Below are 21,575 nucleotides of genomic sequence, written 5' to 3'. Positions count from 1 at the left end.
AAACAGATAGTAAGATCTACTAAAAGGGAATATAAAAAGAAACTTTCAAGGAATATCAAAATCACCATTCTTTTTACAGTTATATTAGGGAAAAAGAAGGTGGTTAGGAGCAATGTGGGCCCCTTGAAAACTGATAACGCAGGTACTGTAAATTAAAATAAGGAAATGACGCACACGTTGAATAAGTACTTTGTGTCAGTATTTACAGTAGAGGATGAGGATAGCATGAGATATCCCAAGGAAACTAACATTGAATCACGGATGGGAATTCACCAAACTTAACATAAGCAAAATAACAGAAATGCAGAAAATAATGGCACTAAAAAATGACAAATCCCAAGGACCAGATGGTTTCCATCCCAGGGTTTTAAATAAAGTGAGTGAAAACTTTGCAGATATCCTAGGAGATCTTCCAAAGTTCTGTAAATTTGGGAACTGTTCCATTAGATTGGAAAATTGCGGATGTCACTGTGCTATTTAAGAATACAAAACCCTGGTTAGACTACGCCTGAAATACTGTGAGCTGTTCCGGGCAACACAATTTACGAAATATATATTGGCATTGGAGGGAGTGCAGCGCAGGTTTACCAGAATGATCACTGGACTCCAAGGGTTAAATTACGAGGAAAGATTACACAAACTAGGGTTGTATTCCCTGGAATTTAGAAGATTAAGCAGTGATTTGATCAAAATTTTCAAGATCTTAATGGGAACTGACAGGGTAAATAGAAAGAAACTATTTTTGGGAGTCAAGGATTGGTGGACAGTGTCTCAAAATTAGAGCCAGGCCTTTGAGGAGTGAAGTTTGGAAACACTTCTACACGCAAAGGGTGGTAGAAGTTTGGAACTCTCTTCCACAAACAGCAATTAATGCTAGGTCAATTGCTAAAGTTAAATCTGAGATTGATAATTTTTTGTTAACCAAAGGTATTAAGGCACATGGGCAAAGGCGGGTAAATGGTGTTAGGTCACAGATCAGCCATAATCGCATTGAATGGTGGAAATCATTCTGACGAAAGGTCATCGACCTGAAACGTTAACTCTGTTTCTCTCTCCACAGACGCTGCCTGACCTGCTGAGTATTTCTAGCATTTTCTGTTTCTATTTTTAATTGTGTACAAAATCAAAGTTGCCTTAGTGAAGTGAAACACAAAGATAAACAACGATTCAAAATGATTGGTTTATTTTGCAGTGACGGCACATTGGATGAGATACTACAGGAAAATCAAAGCCGCTGGAGGTCAATCCGAATCATGTATCTCACGATGTTCCTCAGCAGTATAGGTAGGTATTGCACTCGGAGTTAACCGCTGATATTTAAAGTGAGCGCTTCCTTTTAAGCACGAAGCTTAATTGCGAAGTAACTAGACTACATTTGAGTTGAGTTATCCTTATCTGTGATCTTAGGACAGCAATTGCATTTAATTATTGTACATTTGTATTCATCCCACTTTACTACTAAAATGTTATATCATTGCTAGTAAGTTTCTGCTTTCCATTAAGTTGATATGTTTCTTTCAGTATTTCGTTTTCTTTCTCGCTCTCTTTCTTCCCCCCCCCCCCCCATTTAAAACAATATTTTGTTCCTGTGTGTAATGTATTTGCTTCATGGGTTCTTTGTTTAAGAATTCATAGCAACACATTGTCATTAAGAACTAGTTGGTTTATTAGCAAAGGTTTAACAATCACACTACACATTACCAGTTCATCCACTAGGCTCACAACTACATACCTCATTGAGGATGACGTAGACTCAACTGACTAGGGTTTTATCGAGTCTTGTGAATATCATGTGACTGGTTAAGCCACTCGCAATGCAACAGCTCTACAACTATTTTTGTTGCAAACATTAATACAAGCGCCCCCTGATTAAAGAGGGGGGCACTAAAACCAACAAACATAGACAAATTAAACTTTAAACATTAAGAATCAAATTAAAATTTGGTTGCTGGGGGTGATGATGCACTCCAGTTCCTCCCAGCGCCCACCTCTCGCGTGCTCCATCTTCAGGGACACCTGGTTCAGATGTAACCACGGAACAGAGGCAGGCAGTCGGGCTGAACGACCCCCTTGACCACCTGCTGCCTGGACCGGTAGATGGCCCCCTTGCCCATGCCCAGGAGCAACAGTTCTACAACTATTTTGTTGTGAAACAAATTAAACAATTAGTTCAAGTGCCCCCTGATTAAAAGAGGTGAACACTCCAAACACTTTTCAAGTGCCCTTTTTTGTTTTGTTTTTTTTGGAAGGTTTTTTGGCCACTAAAACCACAAATTATACAAGTGCCCCCTGGCTAAAAGTGGGGGAGCACTAAAACCCAGCAATAAAACAAATTAAACTTTAAAACATATAAAATCAAATTAAAATTTGGTTGCCGGGGGTGATGATGCACTCCAGTCCCTCCGGCGCCCGCCTCTCGCAGAAGGCCGTGAGCGTACTGGTGGACACCGCATGCTCCATCTCCAGGGACACCCTGGCTCGGATGTAACCGCGGAAGAAAGGCAGGCAGCCAGGCTGAATGACCCCCTCAACCGCCTGCTGCCTCGACCGGATGATGGCCACCTTGGCCATGTCCAGGAGCAACAGCTCTACAAACCTGTGAGTATACTCATAGGTGCATACATTACACTGTGCCATGTACTTTTCTCAATCTAAAGAATGGGCAGACATTTTGACCCCAGGTCAATGCTACTGTTTATGTGGAGGTGTTTGAGGGAAGCCTGCCATCTGATATATTTATTTCCTCCATCCCCTATCCCTCCCTTTGGACAAGTCCCTGATGGCACCTATGAGGAATTGTGGGTGATTTCAACATTTTTCTTAATGTTGACCATTCTACCAGAGCAGCTTCAGTTAAAGTTGCATCTTAAAATGAGTGACTGTAATGGTATGCACCGGAGCACCAGTGTGATCTCAGCAGCAGAAGTTAGGAGGCAATCAGTGGGGGTAGAGGGAAAGGAGATATCAGACAGGAATCTGTTACTGGGTCACACTCAAATACTTCCTTGTTGCTGGTCCAAGACAGCATTCTTGAAGGGCAGGAAGCAGGTTGTTTTGTCTGTCCCTTGAGCTGTCACCATGACGACCAGTATAAGAGAAAGCAGAAAATACAATTTTTTTCAAGAAGGGTGGTTACCTTAAAAAAAATGGTCTAAGATATGAGGATAAGACTAGTAATTTGATTTGTTATGTACTTAAATAACAATTGCTAAAACTTAAATACCCTTGTTGTGAAGAAGGCTGCACTGGCTATATATAGTAACTAATCCTTTTTCTGCAGGTTTCTCAATTGTAATGACTTCAATATGGCCATTTCTTCGAAAGGTTTGTGACTCTCTTCTTGGTAATCTCATGTTGAACTGAATAGATCTGTATGAATCACAATTTTGCAGTAGCTGTATTACTCCAACCCTGTTTCAGAACAGGCCAATTTAAGGTGACAGCTTAGGTTCAGTAGTAGCACGCCTGCCTCTATGTCAGAAGATTGCGGGTTGAAGCCCCCCTCCAGTACTGAGGGAGTGCTGTACTGTTAGAGCTGCCGTCTTCTGAGTGAGACATTAAACCACACGCACATTGGCTGCCGTGTTTTCCTACACTACAACAGTGGCTACAATTCAAAACATACTTCATTGATAGTAAAGTACTTTGGGATGTCTTGAGGTCGTGAAAGGCACTATATAAATGCAAGTCCTTTCCTTTTTTTTTCTCTAAAGTATTTCTAGCATTTTCTGATATAGACCCATAACCTGAGACTAGGTTGTACCATATTAATGCTTCCTTTTTAAAAAATAAATGGCATAATATATCAATGTGACCAGCCATATCATGGATTATCTGAATACTTCACAAACATGTTTTGAGAGAACTCATTTGCAACTGAATGTTTGAGGCAGGACGGATTTCTTTGAGTTAAGTTTTAAAAAATATATATTTGACTTTTGTTGGGGGGAGGGTTGGTGTTGTTTGAAGCATGTGATCTTTTTCTATTTTCTCTCCGATCTTTCCTCATGCCCGCTCTGAGCTCACCTTATCCATGAGACCACTTCTCTCTCCTCAGGTACTGTCCCTCTCTTCAAATCTGCCGTCATCTCAAAAAAAAAATCGTGATCCCTCCATCCTTGCAAACTACCACCCCAATTCCAACCTCCCTTTCCTCTCCAAAGTCCTCCCAAATCCATCCCAATCTTTCTCACAATTCCATGTTTGAATCCCTCCAATCAGGTTCCCGCCCCTGCCACAGAACTGAAACAGCTCTTTTCAAAGTCACAAATGGCATCCAATGATTGTGACAAAGGTATACTTTACCCCCTCATCTTTCTCAACCGGTCTGCAGCCTTTGACATGTTTGACCACACCATTCTCCAACATCTCTCCACCGTCGTCCAGCTGGGTGGGACTGCACTCACCTGGTTCCATTCTTACCTGTCTAATTGTAGCCAGAGTATAACCTACTTTTCTTCCCGCTCCTGCAATGTTGCCTCTGGTGTCCCCTAAGGATCTATCCTTGGTCCCCTCTTATTTCCCATCTACATGCTGTCCCTCGGTGATATCAACCGAAAACACAGTGTCAGTTTCCACATATACACTGACGACACCCATCTCTACCTTACCACCACTTCTCTTGACCCTTCCACTGTCTCTAAATTGTCAGACTGCTTGTCCAAGTTCCAGTAATTTCCTCCAATTAAATATTGGGAAAACTGAAGCCATTCTTTTCGGTCGCCTCCACAAACTTCATTCCCTAGCCATTGACTCCATCTCTCTCCCTGGCAACTGTCTGAGGCTCAATCAAACTGTTCGTAATCTTGGTGTCATATTTTACCCTGGGATGAGCTTCCGACCACATCACTATGACCGCCTATTTCCACCCCCGGAACATCACCCGACTCCGTCCCTGCCTCAGCTCATCTGCTGCTATATGTATATATAAAGGGGCTGCAGGAGGGGTCAAAACTAAAAATCATGGTTTAAAAACTAGGATTAAAACACTCTACCTAAACGCACGCAACATTCGAAATAAAGTAAATGAGTTGACGGCACAAATCATTACAAATGGGTATGATTTGGTGGCCATTACAGAAACATGGTTGCAGGGTGGCCAAGACTGGGAATTAAACATACAGGGGTATCTGACGATTCGGAAAGATAGACAAGAAGGGAAAGGAGGCGGGGTAGCTCTGTTAATAAAGGATGATATCAGGGCAGTTCTGAAAGACGATATTGGCTCTAATGAACAAAATGTTGAATCATTGTGGGTGGAGATTAGAGATAGTAAGGGGAAAAAGTCACTGGTGGGCATAGTTTATAGGCCCCCAAATAATAACTTCATGGTGGGGCGGGCAATAATCAAGGGAACAATGGAGGCATGTGAAAAAGGAACGGCAGTAGTCATGGGGGATTTTAACCTACACATCGATTGGTCAACTCAAATCGCACGGGGTAGCCTGGAGGAGGAATTCATAGAATGCATACGGGATTGTTTCTTAGAACAGTATGTTACAGAACCTACAAGGGAGCAAGCTATCTTAGATCTGGTCCTGTGTAATGAGACAGGAATAATAAACGATCTCCTCGGAATGAGTGATCACAGTATGGTTGAATTTGTAATACAGATTGAGGATGAGGAAGTTGTGTCAGAAACGAGCGTACTATGCTTAAACAAAGGGGACTACAGTGGGATGAGGGCAGAGTTGGCTAAAGTAGACTGGAAACACAGACTAAACGGTGGCACAATTGAGGAACAGTGGAGGACTTTTAAGGAGCTCTTTCATAGTGCGCAACAAAAATATATTCCAGTGAAAAAGAAGGGTGGTAAGAGAAGGGATAACCAGCCGTGGATAACCAAGGAAATAAAGGAGAGTATCAAATCAAAGACCAATGTGTATAAGGTGGCCAAGGTTAGTGGGAAACTAGAAGATTGGGAAAATTTTAAACGACAGCAAAGAATGACTAAAAAAGCAATAAAGAAAGGAAAGATAGATTACGAAGGTAAACTTGCGCAAAACATAAAAACAGATAGTAAAAGCTTTTACAGATATATAAATCAGAAAAGAGTGACCAAAGTAAATGTTGGTCCCTTAGAAGATGAGAAGGGGGATTTAATAATGGGAAATGTGGAAATGGCTGAGACTTTAAACAATTATTTTGCTTCGGTCTTCACAGTGGAAGACACAAAAACCATGCCAAAAATTGCTGGTCACAGGAATGTGGGAAGGGAGGACCTTGAGACAATCACTATCACTAGGGGGGTAGTGCTGGACAGGCTAATGGGACTCAAGGTAGACAAGTCCCCTGGTCCTGATGAAATGCATCCCATGGTATTAAAAGAGATGGCGGAAGATATAGCAGATGCATTCGTTATAATCTACCAAAATTCTCTGGACTGGGGAGGTACCAGCGGATTGGAAAGCAGCTAATGTAACGCCTCTGTTTAAAAAAGGGGGCAGACAAAAAGCAGGTAACTCTATGCTGGTTAGTTTAACATCTGTAGTGGGGAAAATGCTTGAAACTATCATTAAGGAAGAAATAGCGGGACATCTAGATAGAAATAGTGCAATCAAGCAGACGCAGCATGGATTCATGAAGGGGAAATCATGTTGAACTAATTTACTGGAATTCTTTGAGGATATAACGAGCATGGTGGATAGAAGTGTACCGATGGATGTGGTGTATTTAGATTTCCAAAAGGCATTCGATAAGGTGCCACACAAAAGGTTACTGCAGAAGATAAAGGTACGCGGAGTCAGAGGAAATGTATTGGCATGGATAGAGAATTGGCTGGCGAACAGAAAGCAGAGAGTCGGGATAAATGGGTCCTTTTCGGGTTGGAAATCGGTGGTTAGTGGTGTGCCACAGGGATCGGTGGTGGGACCACAACTGTTTACAATATACATAGATGACCTGGAAGAGGGGACAGAGTGTAGTGTAACAAAATTTGCAGATGACACAAAGATTAGTGGGAAAGCGGGTTGTGTAGAGGACGCAGAGAGGCTGCAAAGAGATTTGGATAGGTTAAGCGAATGGGCTAAGGTTTGGCAGATGGAATACAATGTCGGAAAGTGTGAGGTCATCCACCTTGGGGAAAAAAAACAGTAAAAGGGAATATTATTTGAATGGGGAGAAATTACAACATGCTGAGGTGCAGAGAGACCTGGGGGTCCTTGTGCATGAATCCCAAAAAGTTAGTTTGCAGGTGCAGCAGGTAATCAGGAAGGCGAATGGAATGTTGGCCTTCATTGCGAGAGGGATGGAGTACAAAAGCAGGGAGGTCCTGCTGCAACTGTATATGGTATTGGTAAGGCCGCACCTGGAGTACTGCGTGCAGTTTTGGTCACCTTACTTAAGGAAGGATATACTGGCTTTGGAGTGTGTACAGAGACGATTCACTAGGCTGATTCCAGAAATGAGGGGGTTACCTTATGATGATAGATTGAGTAGACTGGGTCTTTACTCGTTGGAGTTCAGAAGGATGAGGGGTGATCTTATAGAAACATTTAAAATCATGAAAGGGATAGACAAGATAGAGGCAGAGAGGTTGTTTCCACTGGTTGGGGAGACTAGAACTAGGGGGCACAGCCTCAAAATACGGGGGAGCCAATTTAAAACCGAGTTGAGAAGGAATTTCTTCTCCCAGAGGGTTGTGAATCTGTGGAATTCTCTGCCCAAGGAAGCAGTTGAGGCTAGCTCATTGAATGTATTCAAGTCACAGATAGATAGATTTTTAACCAATAAGGGAATTAAGGGTTACGGAGAGCGGACGGGTAAGTGGAGCTGAGTCCACGGCCAGATCAGCCATGATCTTATTGAATGGCGCAGCAGGCTCGAGGGGCTAGATGGCCTACTCCTGTTCCTAATTCTTATGTTCTTATGTTCTTATGCTGAAACCCTAATCCATGCCTTTGTTAATTTTAGAAGTGACAATTCCAGCGCACTCCTGGCCGGCCTCCCACGTTCTATCCTCTGTAAACTTGAGATCATCCAAACCTCTGCTGTTTGTGTCCTATCTCGCTCCAAGTCCCGTTCGCCCATCACCCCTATTTTAAAATTCTCATTCTTGTTTTCAAATCCCTCCATGATCTCGTCCCTCCCTATCTCCGAAATCTCCTGCAGTCCCATAACCCTCCGAGATATCTACGCTCCTCTAATTCTGACCTGTTAAGTATCCCTGATTATAATCGCTCAACCATTGGTGGCCATGCCTTCAGCTGCCAAGTCCCTAAGCTCTCAAATTCCCTCCCTAAACCTCTCCGCTGTTTGGTGTATCTCCACCTCTCCACCTCTCTCTTCTGCTTTAAGACGCTCTTTAAAACGTACCTCTATGACTAAGCTTTTGGTGATCTTTCCTAATGTCTCCTTATGTGGCTCGGTGTCAAATTTTGTTTTATAATGCTTCTGTGAAGTGCCTTTGGTTCCTTTTACTACATAAAGGCGCTATATAAATACAAGTTGTTGTGATGATGGCTCTTTAAGGCGCCTCATAGGCACTTTCCTTTATACTATAGTGCTCCCACTCTACTGTGAATGGAGATTGCTACTGGATAGTGAGCCTCGCTCACACAGGTAGTACAGTAAGGATATTAACATTAGGGACTCTCTTGCTGCCCAAATTATAGGAATGTCATCAAACGTTTAGTGGAAAGCATGTACAGAAGTACCAAATAGAGGTTAAGTAAGAATAGATGGGAAAATGTTATAAATCTTTATTAGTGACCCTGATTACGGTCAATTTTTTAGAACATGTTTTGAGTTACATTAACAGTTGTTTAACATTGCCACATGCTTCTTTTCTGCAGGTGGATAAGACTGCGGATACCAGTTTTCTTGGATGGGTCGTTGCTGCCTACAGCCTGGGACAGATGGTTGCTTCTCCGCTGTTTGGTGTATGGTCCAATTACAGGCCAAGAAGGGAACCTCTTATTATCTCAATTTTGATCAACGTTGCGGCTAACGTACTGTATGGCTACGTACACGCCCCTCCATCCCATAATAAGTACTACATGCTGCTTGGTCGAGCATTTGTTGGATTTGGAGCAGGTAAGACCAAGCTCATGAAAGAAAGGCTAGTAGCAGTACTATGAATTTTAGCAAAATTCTAGGGTAAAGGCTAAGTTTATTGGGGACCGAAATTCAGTATCCCGATGAGGCTTCCGGCGGCCACGCAACAGTGTCAAATGGCCGCCACTCGCAAAATTCTCCTCAGGAGTTTTTCAGGCGGTGACCATATCCGCCCCACTCCCCCAACTTCTGTTCCACTGTTGCCGAAGCCTCCTAAGTGCGTCATCAAAGCACGCACCGCCGATGTCCTGCCCCAGAAGTGAAATTCTGCTGGAAAAGTCTTCCGCCCAGTGCTGCCAACAGCTTTTACTGTCAGTACACTGTTTGAAATGGCGGTGCGGCTGCCATTAAAGGGGAGGGCACACTCCCGCGGCCGCCATCTTTTTTTTATTTGTCAGCCGACTGCGAGGTTGGCCTGACAATTATGTCCTCGCGTTTGGCCGGGCCGCCAACAGGCAGCCTGGCGGGTGCCAGGCGGCTGGCCTGGCCAAAACCCTCCCTGGTGGCCCAGTGGACCTAACTTAAAAAGATGCAGAGCTCGCAGCAGCTCTATCCTTTAACTGAAGGGGAGAGACATTGTGACGCGCCAGCGCGATGATATCACCAGCCTGGCGCTGATGACTGACAATGGCGGAGACTCCGTTCCGTCCCCATAATGATCGGCTTCCACCCCACTTGAAAAAAAATGACCGTGCTGAATTTCGCAAGATGGGTGGCCACATGCCAAAACACTACAAAAATGGTCGATGCATTGGTGGTCATTTTCCAACATTCCATCAGTTCCTATGGATTGGAGGGTAGCTAATTCTAACCCCACTTTTTAAAAAAGGAGGAAGAGAGAAAACAGGGAATTATAGATCGGTTAGCCTGACATTGATAGTGGGGAAAATGCTGGAATCAATTATTAAAGATGTAATAGCAGCGCATTTGGAAAGCAGTGACAGGATCGGTCCAAGTCAGCATGGATTTATGAAAGGGAAATCATGCTTGACAAATCTTCTAGAATTTTTTGAGGATATAACTAGTAGAGTGGATAAGGGAGAACCAGTGGATGTGGTGTATTTGGACTTTCAAAAGGCTTTTGACAAGGTCGCACACAAGAGATTAGTGTGCAAAATTAAAGCACATGGGATTGGGGGTAATGTATTGACGGGATAGAGAACTAGTTGGCAAACAGGAAGCAAAGAGTGGTAATAAACGGGTCCTTTTCAGAATGGCAGGCAGTGATCAATGGGGTACCGCAAAGTTCAGTGCTGAGACCCCAGCTATTTACAATATATATTAATGATTTAGACGAAGGAATTGAATGTAATATCTCCAAATTTGCAGATGACACTAAGCTGGGTGGCAGTGTGAGCTGTGAGGAGGATGCTAAGAGGCTGCAGGGTGACTTGGACAGGTTAGGTGAGTGGGCAAATGCAGTCTCATGTGGATAAATGTGAGGTTATCCACTTTGGTGGCAAAAACAGGAAGGCAGATTATTATCTGAATGGTGACAGATTAGTAAAAGGGGAGGTGCAACGAGACCTGGGTGTCATGGTACATCAGTCATTGAAAGTAGGCATGCAGGTACAGCAGGCAGTAAAGAAAGCATACATAGCGAGAGGATTTGAGTATAGGAGCAGGGAGATCTTGCTGCAGTTGTACAGCGCCTTGGTGAGACCACACCTTGAGTATTGTGTGCAGTTTTGGTCTCCTAATCTGAGGAAGGACATTCTTGCTATTGAGGGAGTGCAACGAAGGTTCACCAGACTGGTTCCCGGGATGGCAGGACTGACATATGAAAAAAGACTGGATCGACTAGGCTTATATTCACTGGAATTTAGAAGAGGGGATCTCATAGAAACATATAAAATTCTGACGGGATTGGACAGGTTAGATGCAGAAAGAATGTTCCCGATGTTGGGGAAGTCCAGAACCAAGGGTCACAGTCAAAGGGTAAGGGGTAAGCCATATAGGAACGAGATGAGGAGAAACTTTTTCACCCAGAGAATTGTGAACCTATGGAATTCTCCACCACAGAAAGTTGTTCAGTCCAGTTTGTTGGATATATTCAAAAGAGAGTTAGATGTGGCCCTTACGGCTGAAGGGATCAAGGGGTATGGAAAGAAGGTAGGAGTGGGGTATGAAGTTGCATGATCAGCCATGATCATATTGAATGGTGGTGCAGGCATGAAGGGCCGAATGGCCTACTCCTGCACCTGTTTTCTATGGGGTCAAGTTTCAGCCTGAGTTGCTCCTATTTTTTTGGAGCAACTAGTTTAGAATGGAGTATCTTAGAAATTGCAATTCTCGGGCTTTAGTTTGCTCCAGTTCTCGTGAGTTAGAACAGTTTCATTTTAGAACAGATTTTTTTTTTCAAAAGGGGGCGTGTCCGGCCATTTATGCCTGTTTTGCAAGGTTAGGCAGCAAAAGCTTACTGCAAACTAACTTAGAATGAAGTAAGTGTAGATTTTTGTACGCTCAGAAAAACCTTGCCTGCACTTATAAATCAGGCGTATGGAACGAAAGATGGGGGAGGGAGGGGGTTTTACAAACATTAAACACTTCACTTTTACAAATAAAGAGCCATTATCAATAATAAATGATAAATCAATAAATAAACCAATAAATCAATCCAAATAAGTTTTTAAAAAAAATAAAAATTAAAATAAAAATTAAAAATCACTCAATAAATAAAAAATTATTTCAACTCATCTACTGCAGCACCAGGGAGAAGAAGGGGGTGGGGAAGAGAAGATGATGGGGAGGGGGGGGGGGAGAAGAGAGGAAGATGGTGGGGGGGGGAAGAGAGGAAGATGTGGGAGGGGAGAAGAGAGGAAGATGGGGGGCGGGGAAGAGAGAAGATGGCGAAGAAATAGCTCCGCATGCAGCCGATGCCGGGCTGCCGATGCCGCTGACTCTTCGGGCGGGGCCCGCCCCAATGAGATATGGCGAGGCAGGCCCCGCCGACGTCAAGGAATTCGGGCGGGGCCCGCCCCAGCGAGATGCGGGCGGGCGGGCCCCGCTGACGACGCAGGCTGCCAGGAGTTCTTCGGGCGGGGCCCGCCGCCGAGGTAAGATGCGCAGGCCACTCGGCCTGGGATAGGGGCGACGTCCCTTCAGCCTGGGATAGGGTCGTCGCCCCGGAGACAGGACATCAGCAGCTACTGCGCATGCGCGCAGCTGCCGGCACTGTTTTCGGCTCAGGGCTGTAGCTCCGCCCACTGCAGCTCCTGCTGCACAACGCCGAGGTGGAATTGGGCCTACAGCTATCTGAGAATCCCGAGGTAAGTATTCAGCGCAATTTCTGTCCTATAAATTAGGCGGGCCTCTCCAATATGCGCCGTTCTAGCGGGCGGCCAAAACTTGACCCCTATGTTTCTATGACCCGTTTGCGGCAGGGGTGAATTTCGGCTCCTTGGTGTCTATTGTGGGTATATCCCTATATTTATTCTGAGTCTGTGGACATTGAAAACTTAAAAACATACAAATACTAGGGTGTTTTAAGAAAACTTGCTAGGCTTTAGTTTGGCCTTGAATACTTGTGTTTCATTTATATAACCTGATAATTTTGTTGAAATATTTCCTGATGCTATTATCATTCCACTTAGCTTACTCAATTCTCTGTATATTATCATCAGTGCCCATGTGTCTCCGGAGTCATTTTCTCTGCTAATCGATTGCTTCAGTGATGGTCTCCTGAGATAGTACTGCAGACAAGTTAGATGCATATCTTTAGGTGTTATGAATCATTTTTGAAATGAACGTCCTTCTCAGTAATGTATTGCTGAGATTGCTGTTCTAATAGCTATTTTACATAGAGTGAAACAAGTTCATGGTGAGTGAAGGATTCTATATATGTCTTGCAATCCTGCCAAGAATTGGATCACTTACTTTACTACCTGTACTGGAATTCATCTTAAGCTTTCATTTGATTCAGTTCATGTTGTGTTCTTTCCTGTTTTTGCTAGGAAACCTTTTTCTTCAATAAACAAGTTTGAGCCTCTTCATCTCTTTTCCTCTGTTGCTATTGTATTTACCTTGCTGTACAAATTCTGACAAGTGATCCTTGATGCATCTGAGGGATGTTGTCCAGGTTATGTTGGGAACTCACAATGGATGCTCCAGCTGAAACTCCGAGTACCATGACGTATATGGTATATGCTGTGTCATGCAGCATACACAAGTGATGCTTGTCCAGTGATTGGAAGATGATGGATAGTCAGTTTGTGTGACCAATATAATCTGGCTACTTGTGTTGTATTTATCCATCAGCATATTGTCTGTTGATCCGTCAGGAAAATAAATCTTCTACGACATGGTGGAAAGCCAGTGGGACCTTGCGGGAGCCGTGTGCCTGGTGTATGACATCACCAACATGGACTCCTTCAACAGCTGTGCCAAGTGGCTGGAATGCACCCGGGCGCAGGCTCCCAGCGGGCAGCTGGCAGGAGTGCTTGTGGGCACAAGACAGATTTAGCCTCCAGGCGTTGTGTGGAGTCCGCGTAGGCGCAGGAATGGTCAGCCAGCCAGGGCCTGGAGTACTGCGAGACCTCCGCGAAAGAGATGGACAACTGTGACGCCCCATTCCAGAGTCTGGCCCGGGCCTTTCACCGCATGTACGAGGAGATGCTGGAACACATCCGATCCATCGTGTGACCCCGTCCCCTCAGCCCCTCTCTCAACCCCGCGTAATAACCCCCACCCACCATAAACTACAGCTTATCACATCGTGTCTCTGGCATTCCGCTTTCACTCTCTCTCATACACTCCCTCCCTCGCTGCAACGCATCCTGCTCCTGGTCTGAGCTGGGCATCGCTCTCTCCTCCCCCCTCTCTCTCCCCCCCTCCCCCCCCACCTCTCTCTCCCTCCCCCCCACCTCTCTCTCCCTTCACCCCCCCCCCCTTCTCCCCCCACCTCTCTCTCCCTCTCCCCCCCACCCCCTCTCTCCCCTCAGGTTGGGGAGGTTGTGGGAGAGGGGGGTAGGTTTTCCTGTAACCCCGATTTCCAATGTAGATGTTGTGGTTGGCAGGTAGCGAGGTGTCTGACTCAGAGTGGAGGAGCAGTCTGCCTCCATCAGCTGGAGCCATATTATTATATTTCAGACTCCTGTGAGATACTGCCATGGGATATTTTGCGTCCACTTGAGGAGCAGACGAGACATGGAGAGTGGAGAGCATCAGTTCCAACTGTCACAGGACGGGAGAGTGGAGAGCACCAGTTCCAACTGTCACAGGACAGAGAGTGGAGAGCACCAGTTCCAACTGTCACAGGACAGAGAGTGGAGAGCATCAGTTCCAACTGTCACAGGACAGAGAGTGGAGAGCATCAGTTCCAACTGTCACAGGACAGAGAGTGGAGAGCATCAGTTCCAACTGTCACAGGAGTATCCAGTCGTGCCCCAGTAACTGCCCCCAAAGGAAGTGGAGTGTGGGAAATTGCACTCCGCTTCCATTGAGGGTGGTAAGGCCAATTCTGCGGCGGGAGCAGGACTTCCATGCTGGGGGCTAAAATTTCCTGCCCCAGAAGGTTACCGCCCCCAAGATGGGAGCCTATGCGGGGAGGCAGAGGGAAGTTGAGGGGAGACTGGGGCGGGGGATGGAGGGGAGAGTGGTGGAGGTGAGGGGCAGAGAAACCCAGGGCGGGGGACAGGAGGGGCCACATTGCAGCGGAGGTCTGGGGGGAACGAAGTGTGTTGGAGGGGTGGGCCTGGGGGCTCTGCATCGGTGCGGGTAGTGTTCAGAGTGGGGTGGACGGGTTGACTGCGCAGATGGCGGTTGGTGGATGTGGTGTGGTTGGCGTCGCGGGGGCGTGGCTCCGGGGTGGCCGGGGCTGATGGCTCAACATCCGGGGGTGTTCGGCATTTGAGAAGGATTCTGACGGGAAGGGGCGGGTTGGGTGCGGGGGGAGTGTTCCCGGTGTTGGTGGGTCTGGAGTCAGTGGGGATCATGCTCTTGGGATGGGGGGAGGGCTGTTTGGGGCTGGGATTGGGAGAGACTTCTTCACTCGGGGAGTTGTTGGCCTGTGGGGTTCCCTGCCGTGGGGGGTTGTTGATGCCAGTTCATTGGATGTGTTCGGGAGGGAGTTGGATGTGGTCCTTGCGGCTGGGGGGGTCGGGGGGGTGTGGAGGGGGCGTGGGGGGGAGGTGCTGGGGTGGGTGATCAGCCATGATCTTGTTGAATGGTGGTACAGGCTTGAAGGGCCGAATGGCCTACTCCTGCACCTATTTTCTATGTTTCTCTGATCCCAAGATCCCAATGGTAAGTGGTACAAATTTGGTGTCAGCGGTGGCTCAGTTGGTAGTTCTCTTCCCTCTGAGTCAGAAATTGTGGGTTCAAGCTCCATTCCATACATTTGAGCACAAAATTTAGGCTGACACTTCAGTGCAGCACAGAAGGAGTGCTGCACTGTCTGAGGTGCATCTGTCAGATCCCATGGCACTATTTCAAAAGAGCTGAGGAGTTGTCCTGGCCAATATTTATCCCTCGATCTAAAACAGATGATCTGATCATTATCTCATTGCTGTTTTTGGGACCTTGCTAGCTGCCGCATTTCCTATATTACAACAGTGACTGCACTTCACAGTACTTAATTGGCTGTAAAGTGCTTTGGGGCATCCTGAGGATGAAGCCAATGCAGTCCTTTTGAAGTGTAGTCACTGTTGTAATGTGGGAAAAGATGCCAGCTAATTTGCGCACAGCAAGATCCAACGAACAGCAATGTGATAATGACCAGATAATTAGCTTTTAATGATGTTGGTTGATAGATAAATATTCACTAGGGCACCGGGAGATCTCCCCAGCTCTTCTTCAAAATAGTGCCTTGGGATCTTTTATATCCACCTGAAAGGGCAGACGGGAGCTCGATTTAACGTTTCATCCGAAAAACTGCATCTCCGACAGTGCAGCACTCCCTCTATACTGCCAGCCTAGACAAAGCATGAAGCTATACAGAATAGAAAGATCTAAGTTTTATTTCTTGTCTCTGCTTAATTAATTGATCTCAAAGGTAGTAATGGTGCTAAAATAGGCCTCAGTGCTTCTGCGCAAGGGAGGGAGAAAATCAGCCAAGGACTCCTGTTCCTGATTGCTATTGGGAGATTGCTAAGTATATATGTGTTGATGTTAGGTAGTGACAGGATCACTCTTGGGTATGATATTGGTTGAATAGTCTGCTGGCAATTACTCTGCACATGAAGAATGGCTGCTTGGGCGAGGTGTTGTAGGGTGACCAGCATGAAGTCATTGCTTGCAGGAGAGGAGAAGGAGAAAACATTTGGCCTGAAAGAACTTTAAACAAAGCTTGCAGGTTTTTTCCCTCCAATTTTCTCCCCATCTTTTCTGATGGTGCTGACTCTTGCTAGTGTTTAATTCACAGGAAATGTCAACCCTCCAGTACCTGTGCCAAATAGCCATTCTTCTTTGTCAGCTGAGACAGCGCATCTCAAAAGACTTTTTCACAGTGTAGAGAGTGGCAGTCAAGCTCAATCCTGATTTTACCCCTCCCTACCCCAGGTGCACTGAGACCAACCGTAGCAGTGCAGTGTTCACCTGGTTATGATCAGCTAACTCAGCACAGATCAAAAATTAACGCTGGGATCTTCTGGGCTGTATAATTTAGTGGCACACCACATTTGGAAATATACAGTAAAATATAACAGTGTGGACATTAGTGAGTGTTTCACTGGTCTTTTGGTCTTCTTTGAATTTCACTCTCAGGGGTTGATAGTGTTCATTGCTTTGTCCAATCTGAAATATAAAGTGTACTATAATCTTGGATTCTAAATTCTTCGGGCCCTGCTAAGGCAAATTCTCCATTATCTGATGAATTTAGGGCAGGACCCAGTTACACTGGGTTACAATATCTGGAAGCTTTGGGCCTCTCATTCTGGCACAGGGAGTGTACCCTGCCTCCCATGTGTACAGTAATGGGCGCAACTGAATTTCCGGGCCGGTGTATATAAAATAAATGAGCTTTACAATTCATATCTGGCTGCAATTCACTAAGGTGTTCTCAGTTTGCCAACTGTAAGATTGGAGAAATGCACATGAGGGCACATACCAAAGACACACTATCCGGTTCAGGTTCCAAAGAGGTACTACTGCTATGACCTTGGCTTAAAATATCATACAATTGGGCAGCGTGGGCCCACTCCAAATATCTATTGGGCAGTGAGGGCCCACTCCTGAATGTAAGAAGTGGGGACCACTGACAGCCATTGACCCCAAGAAAATATTTAAGGCAGACCTGAAATTTGTAACATTGGCTTGGAATTTTCCATTATAATGATGGTGTTTGCCATCAATTGCTGTCAGTCATTCCCAAAAGCTTGGTCAAAGAAGTAGGTTTTAAGGAGCGTCTTAAAGGAGGAAAGGGAGGTAGAGAGGCAGAGAGGTTTAGGATGGGAATTCCAGAGTTTCGGGCCTAGGCAGCTAAAGGCACAGCCACCAATGGTTGAGTAATTATAATCAGGGATGCTCAAGAGGGCAGAATTAGAGGAGCGCAGATATCTCGATGGTCGGGAGTTGTGAGGCTGGAGGAGATTACAGAGATAGGGGCGAGGCCATGGAGGGATTTGAAAACCAGGATGATAATTTTTAAATTGAGGCGTCGCTTAACCGGGAGCCAATGTAGGTCAGCGAGCACAGGGGTGATGGGTGAACGGGACTTGTTGCGAGTTAGGACATGGACAGCCAAGTTTTGGATGACCTCAAGTTTACGTAGGGTAGAACGTGGGAGGCCAGCCAGAAGTACGAATAGTACAGAAGTTGGAATACTCAAGTCGAGAAGTAACAAAGGCATGGATGAGGGTTTCAGGGGTGGAGATTGCCGGTCTTAGTTATGCCGCAGATATGTGGTCGAAAGCTCATTTCATAGTCAAATATGACACCAAGATTGTGAACTGTCTAGTTCAGCCTCAGGTTAGAGTTGCAGTACAAATGTAACATTTCTTGAAAGTGCACAGATAAAAGCAACAGGAAAATAAAGAACTTTCAGTTAATTTCTAAACGATCATAGAAAATATGACCATTTTTATGTCTAGTTATAACATTTATTGCAATATAATTACCTATCTTAAAGCAGTAAAACTTCTTGAGATTGTAAATATTTCTTCAATGTTTCACCCAGATGCAGATGTAATTTGTCCCACTGCTAAAGCAGGGAGAGCTTGTTTGTTTGAGTTTAGATTTGCTCATGGATTCAATTTAAGGAGGCGCCCCCTTTATCAAAGGGCTTGGTTTAAAAAAAAAACTTTTATTATTGTTCACTGAATGTTGAATGCTGTAGCAATTTTCTTCAATGATCCTTCTGTTTGGAAGATGTCAGTGAAATGGAAATAACATGGGTGATATGTCTTTGTTCCATGTCATGATCACATTGCTGTTTGTTCGAGCTTGCTGTGCACAAATTTGGCTGCCACGTTTCCTTCATTACAACAGTGACCACCCCTCAAAAGTACTTCATTGACTGTAAAGTACTTTGGGGCGTCCGGCAGGTTTTTTCTTTTAAGAGCTCTTGCTTTTTATTACTGAGCCATTTTCATTATTTGTTAAAAATTAATAGCTTTTTTATTTTTGAGTTATATCAATGCTGTTTTTTTTTAACAAGAAATTTCCATTTTTGTTTGGTGAGTTGACAAGGGATGCTGTGATAGGGTCTAATGAAAACTCAAGGAGATTGTTGGCCTGATTTTCTAGAAACAAAAATTTCAGTTAGAATTTCAATTTATTATTTTTCTGAAAGATCAGAATTTAACTTCAGATTTTTAATCTCAAGATTTTTAATCTTAAAAAGTTGATTTTATAATTTAATTATAGGCAACAGAATCAAATTAAATTTGAAGTGGTGGCCTCGCAGCTGTAACAAGAGTGCTCAATACCCATTTAGAGGTTTTGTATTTTCAGCCACATCTTAATTTATTCCCATGAATATGCTTTACTAGATGTCAGTTAAATGCTACTAGTAGATGGACGACCGTGGTCGTGGATTGCTCCATGTTGGAGGGGAAATGGGTGCATAGAAACAAATTGGACCAGTCCTTCTCTGTAGAAGTATGGTTTCTGTTGTCTGATTAAAGACTGATATTGGTGGCAGCTTTAGACAAGACAGCAAAGCAATTAGTTTCACTGTCTGCAACAGAGGAACAAATTGTAGCCAAAGAGGCAGCAGTAGAGATCTAAATTCCTGTTCTGTCCCCTCCCCCCTCCAACCCTTATAAGAACATAAGAACATAAGAAATAGGAGCAGGAGTAGGCCATACGGCTCCTCGAGCCTGCACCGCCATTTAATACAATCATGGCTGATCCGATCATGGACTCAGGTCCACTCCCCTGCTCGCTCCCCATAACCCCTTAATTCCTTATGCTACTTATCTGATGTGTGACAGTTTTTCAGTGCAGGTACTGAATTGGTAAATTTAGAGTCTGTCCTAGATAATGCTCTGACATGTGATAGGACTGTATGAGTGTGAATGTCAATATCAAGAAAGAAAGGTGCTTTTTGATTAGAATATTATCAACATTGTAACAGTAATTCGGCTGCCAGGATAATAAAACTGATTTCACACTCTGAGCATTAACACAAATGAGAACATAATGAGGCCCAAGACTAAGGAGGAGTATTTCAATTCCTGTACTCCAGTAGGATTTACAATGATAATTAAATACCTAGATGGGCTCAATACCAGTTTCATAACCATATAGGTGGTGCAATATCAGCATAATATAAAAATACATATATATCTTTTGGAAATCATTTTAGATTTTTGAGCTTTAATTGTTATTCAAAAACAGTTACCATCTCGATGAAGTAAGGTTACTCCTGCAAAAAGAATGCATTTGTACTTGTATTTGTGGTAAGCCCACTAGCGGGTGCCTGTGTATATATACTTTACTAAATATTAAGAGATAGTTTTCTATTTCTTGATGTACTGCTTTTTCTATTTTTAGGAAACGTGGCTGTTGTACGATCATATGCTGCTGGTGCAACTTCACTTCAGGAAAGGACCAGTGTGATGGCAAATATAAGTGCTAGTCAGGCACTGGGTTTTATACTGGGCCCAGGTACAAATCTTGTATTTCTAACAATATTTTTGCCATTAGCAAGTATTTACTGACGAGATTCACAAGTAGATACCTCACCCCCTATGTGTTTCCTGCTTGTGTGTTTTATTTTCAGCATTTTTTTTTTTTGCTTTTTTATCACCTTACTGAGGTGTTACTTTACTTTATTCTCACTTCAAATCATCCTCGTTTCAAGGGACTGCCGATGATGATGATAATGACTTTATTCTGGACTCATTGTGGAGTTGATTGTGTCTCATCTAATGGGAAATGTCGCTGAAAGTACAAAGGAGCTACTCTGTTCCTGCTGCCAGTGGCACTTGCCACAGAAAAGGAAAAATTGGGGTTGGGCATGGTGGTTCACAAATTCTCTCCTTTAATCTCACCTGCTCCTTGTCAATGTGGCTCAGTTAGTAACACTCTGACCTCTGGGTCAGAAGGTTGTGGGTTTGAGCCCTATTGCTGGATTTGAGCTCATAACATAGAAATATAGAAATTTACAGCGCAGAAGGAGTTCATTTCGACCCATCGTGTCCACGCTGCCCGACAAAGAGCCGCACGACCCTTGATCAGCGGCCCCAAAGGTTACATATAAACCTGTGAACAATGACGGAAAGGCAAAGAGCACCCAGCCCAACCAGTCCGCCTCACACAACTGCGACACCCCTTATATTGAAACATTCTACACTCCACCCAACCAGAGCCATGTGATCTCCTGGGAGAGGCAAAAACCAGATAAAAACCCAGGCCAATTTAGGGAGAAAAAAAGGAAAATTCCTCTCCGACCCATCCAGGCAATCGAAACGAGTCCAGGAGATCACCCTGGCCGTATTCTATTCCCTGCAGTACTTACCATTATATCTGCACCGTCCAACAAAAGGTTATCCAGTCTAATCCCAATTACCAGCTCTAGGTCTGTAACCCTGCAGGTTACTGCATTTTAAGTGCCCATCCAACCATCTCTTAAAAGTGGTGAGGGTTTCTGCATCCACCACTCTTCCAGGCGGCGAGTTCCCGATCCCCATAACCCTCTGCGTAAAGAAGCCCCCCCCTCAAATCCCCTCTAAACCTTACACCAATCACCTTAAAACTATGCCCCCTCGTAATAGACCCCTCCACCAATGGAAATAGACCCTTACTATCCACTATGTCCAGGCCCCTCAATATTTTGTACAGCTCAGTGAGGTCTCCTCTCAACCTCCTCTGTTCCAATGAGAACAAACCCAGCCTCTCCAATCTGTCCTCATAAATAAGATTCTCCATTCCAGGCAGCATTCTAGTAAATCTCCTCTGCACCCTCACTAGTGCAATCACGTCCTTCCTATAATACGGTGACCAGAACTGCACGCAGCACACCAGCTGTAGCCTAACCAAAGTATTATACAATTTAAGCATAACCTCCCTACTCTTATATTCTATGCCTCGGCCAATAAAGGCAAGCATTCCTTATGCCGCCTTAACCACCTTATCCACCT

The 21,575-nt window shown here is 44.6% G+C and overlaps 1 protein-coding gene across 2 annotated transcripts in view; it reads left to right on the top strand.

The window, feature by feature from the left end:
* mfsd8 (major facilitator superfamily domain containing 8) overlaps positions 1-21,575 on the top strand; it is an 84,055-nt gene that overhangs the window by 26,515 nt on the left and 35,965 nt on the right. For both annotated transcript variants that reach the window (XM_070871906.1, XM_070871911.1), the window contains exons 2-5: positions 1,193-1,284; positions 3,281-3,324; positions 8,793-9,033; positions 19,987-20,100. In XM_070871906.1, coding sequence (XP_070728007.1) covers positions 1,193-1,284; positions 3,281-3,324; positions 8,793-9,033; positions 19,987-20,100 — 491 coding nt within the window. The remainder of the gene's footprint in view (positions 1-1,192; positions 1,285-3,280; positions 3,325-8,792; positions 9,034-19,986; positions 20,101-21,575) is intronic.

This window comes from Pristiophorus japonicus, chromosome 2, assembly GCF_044704955.1.
Source record: "Pristiophorus japonicus isolate sPriJap1 chromosome 2, sPriJap1.hap1, whole genome shotgun sequence".
Taxonomy (NCBI): Eukaryota; Metazoa; Chordata; class Chondrichthyes; family Pristiophoridae; genus Pristiophorus; species Pristiophorus japonicus.
This window is presented reverse-complemented; position numbering and strand designations above follow the sequence as displayed.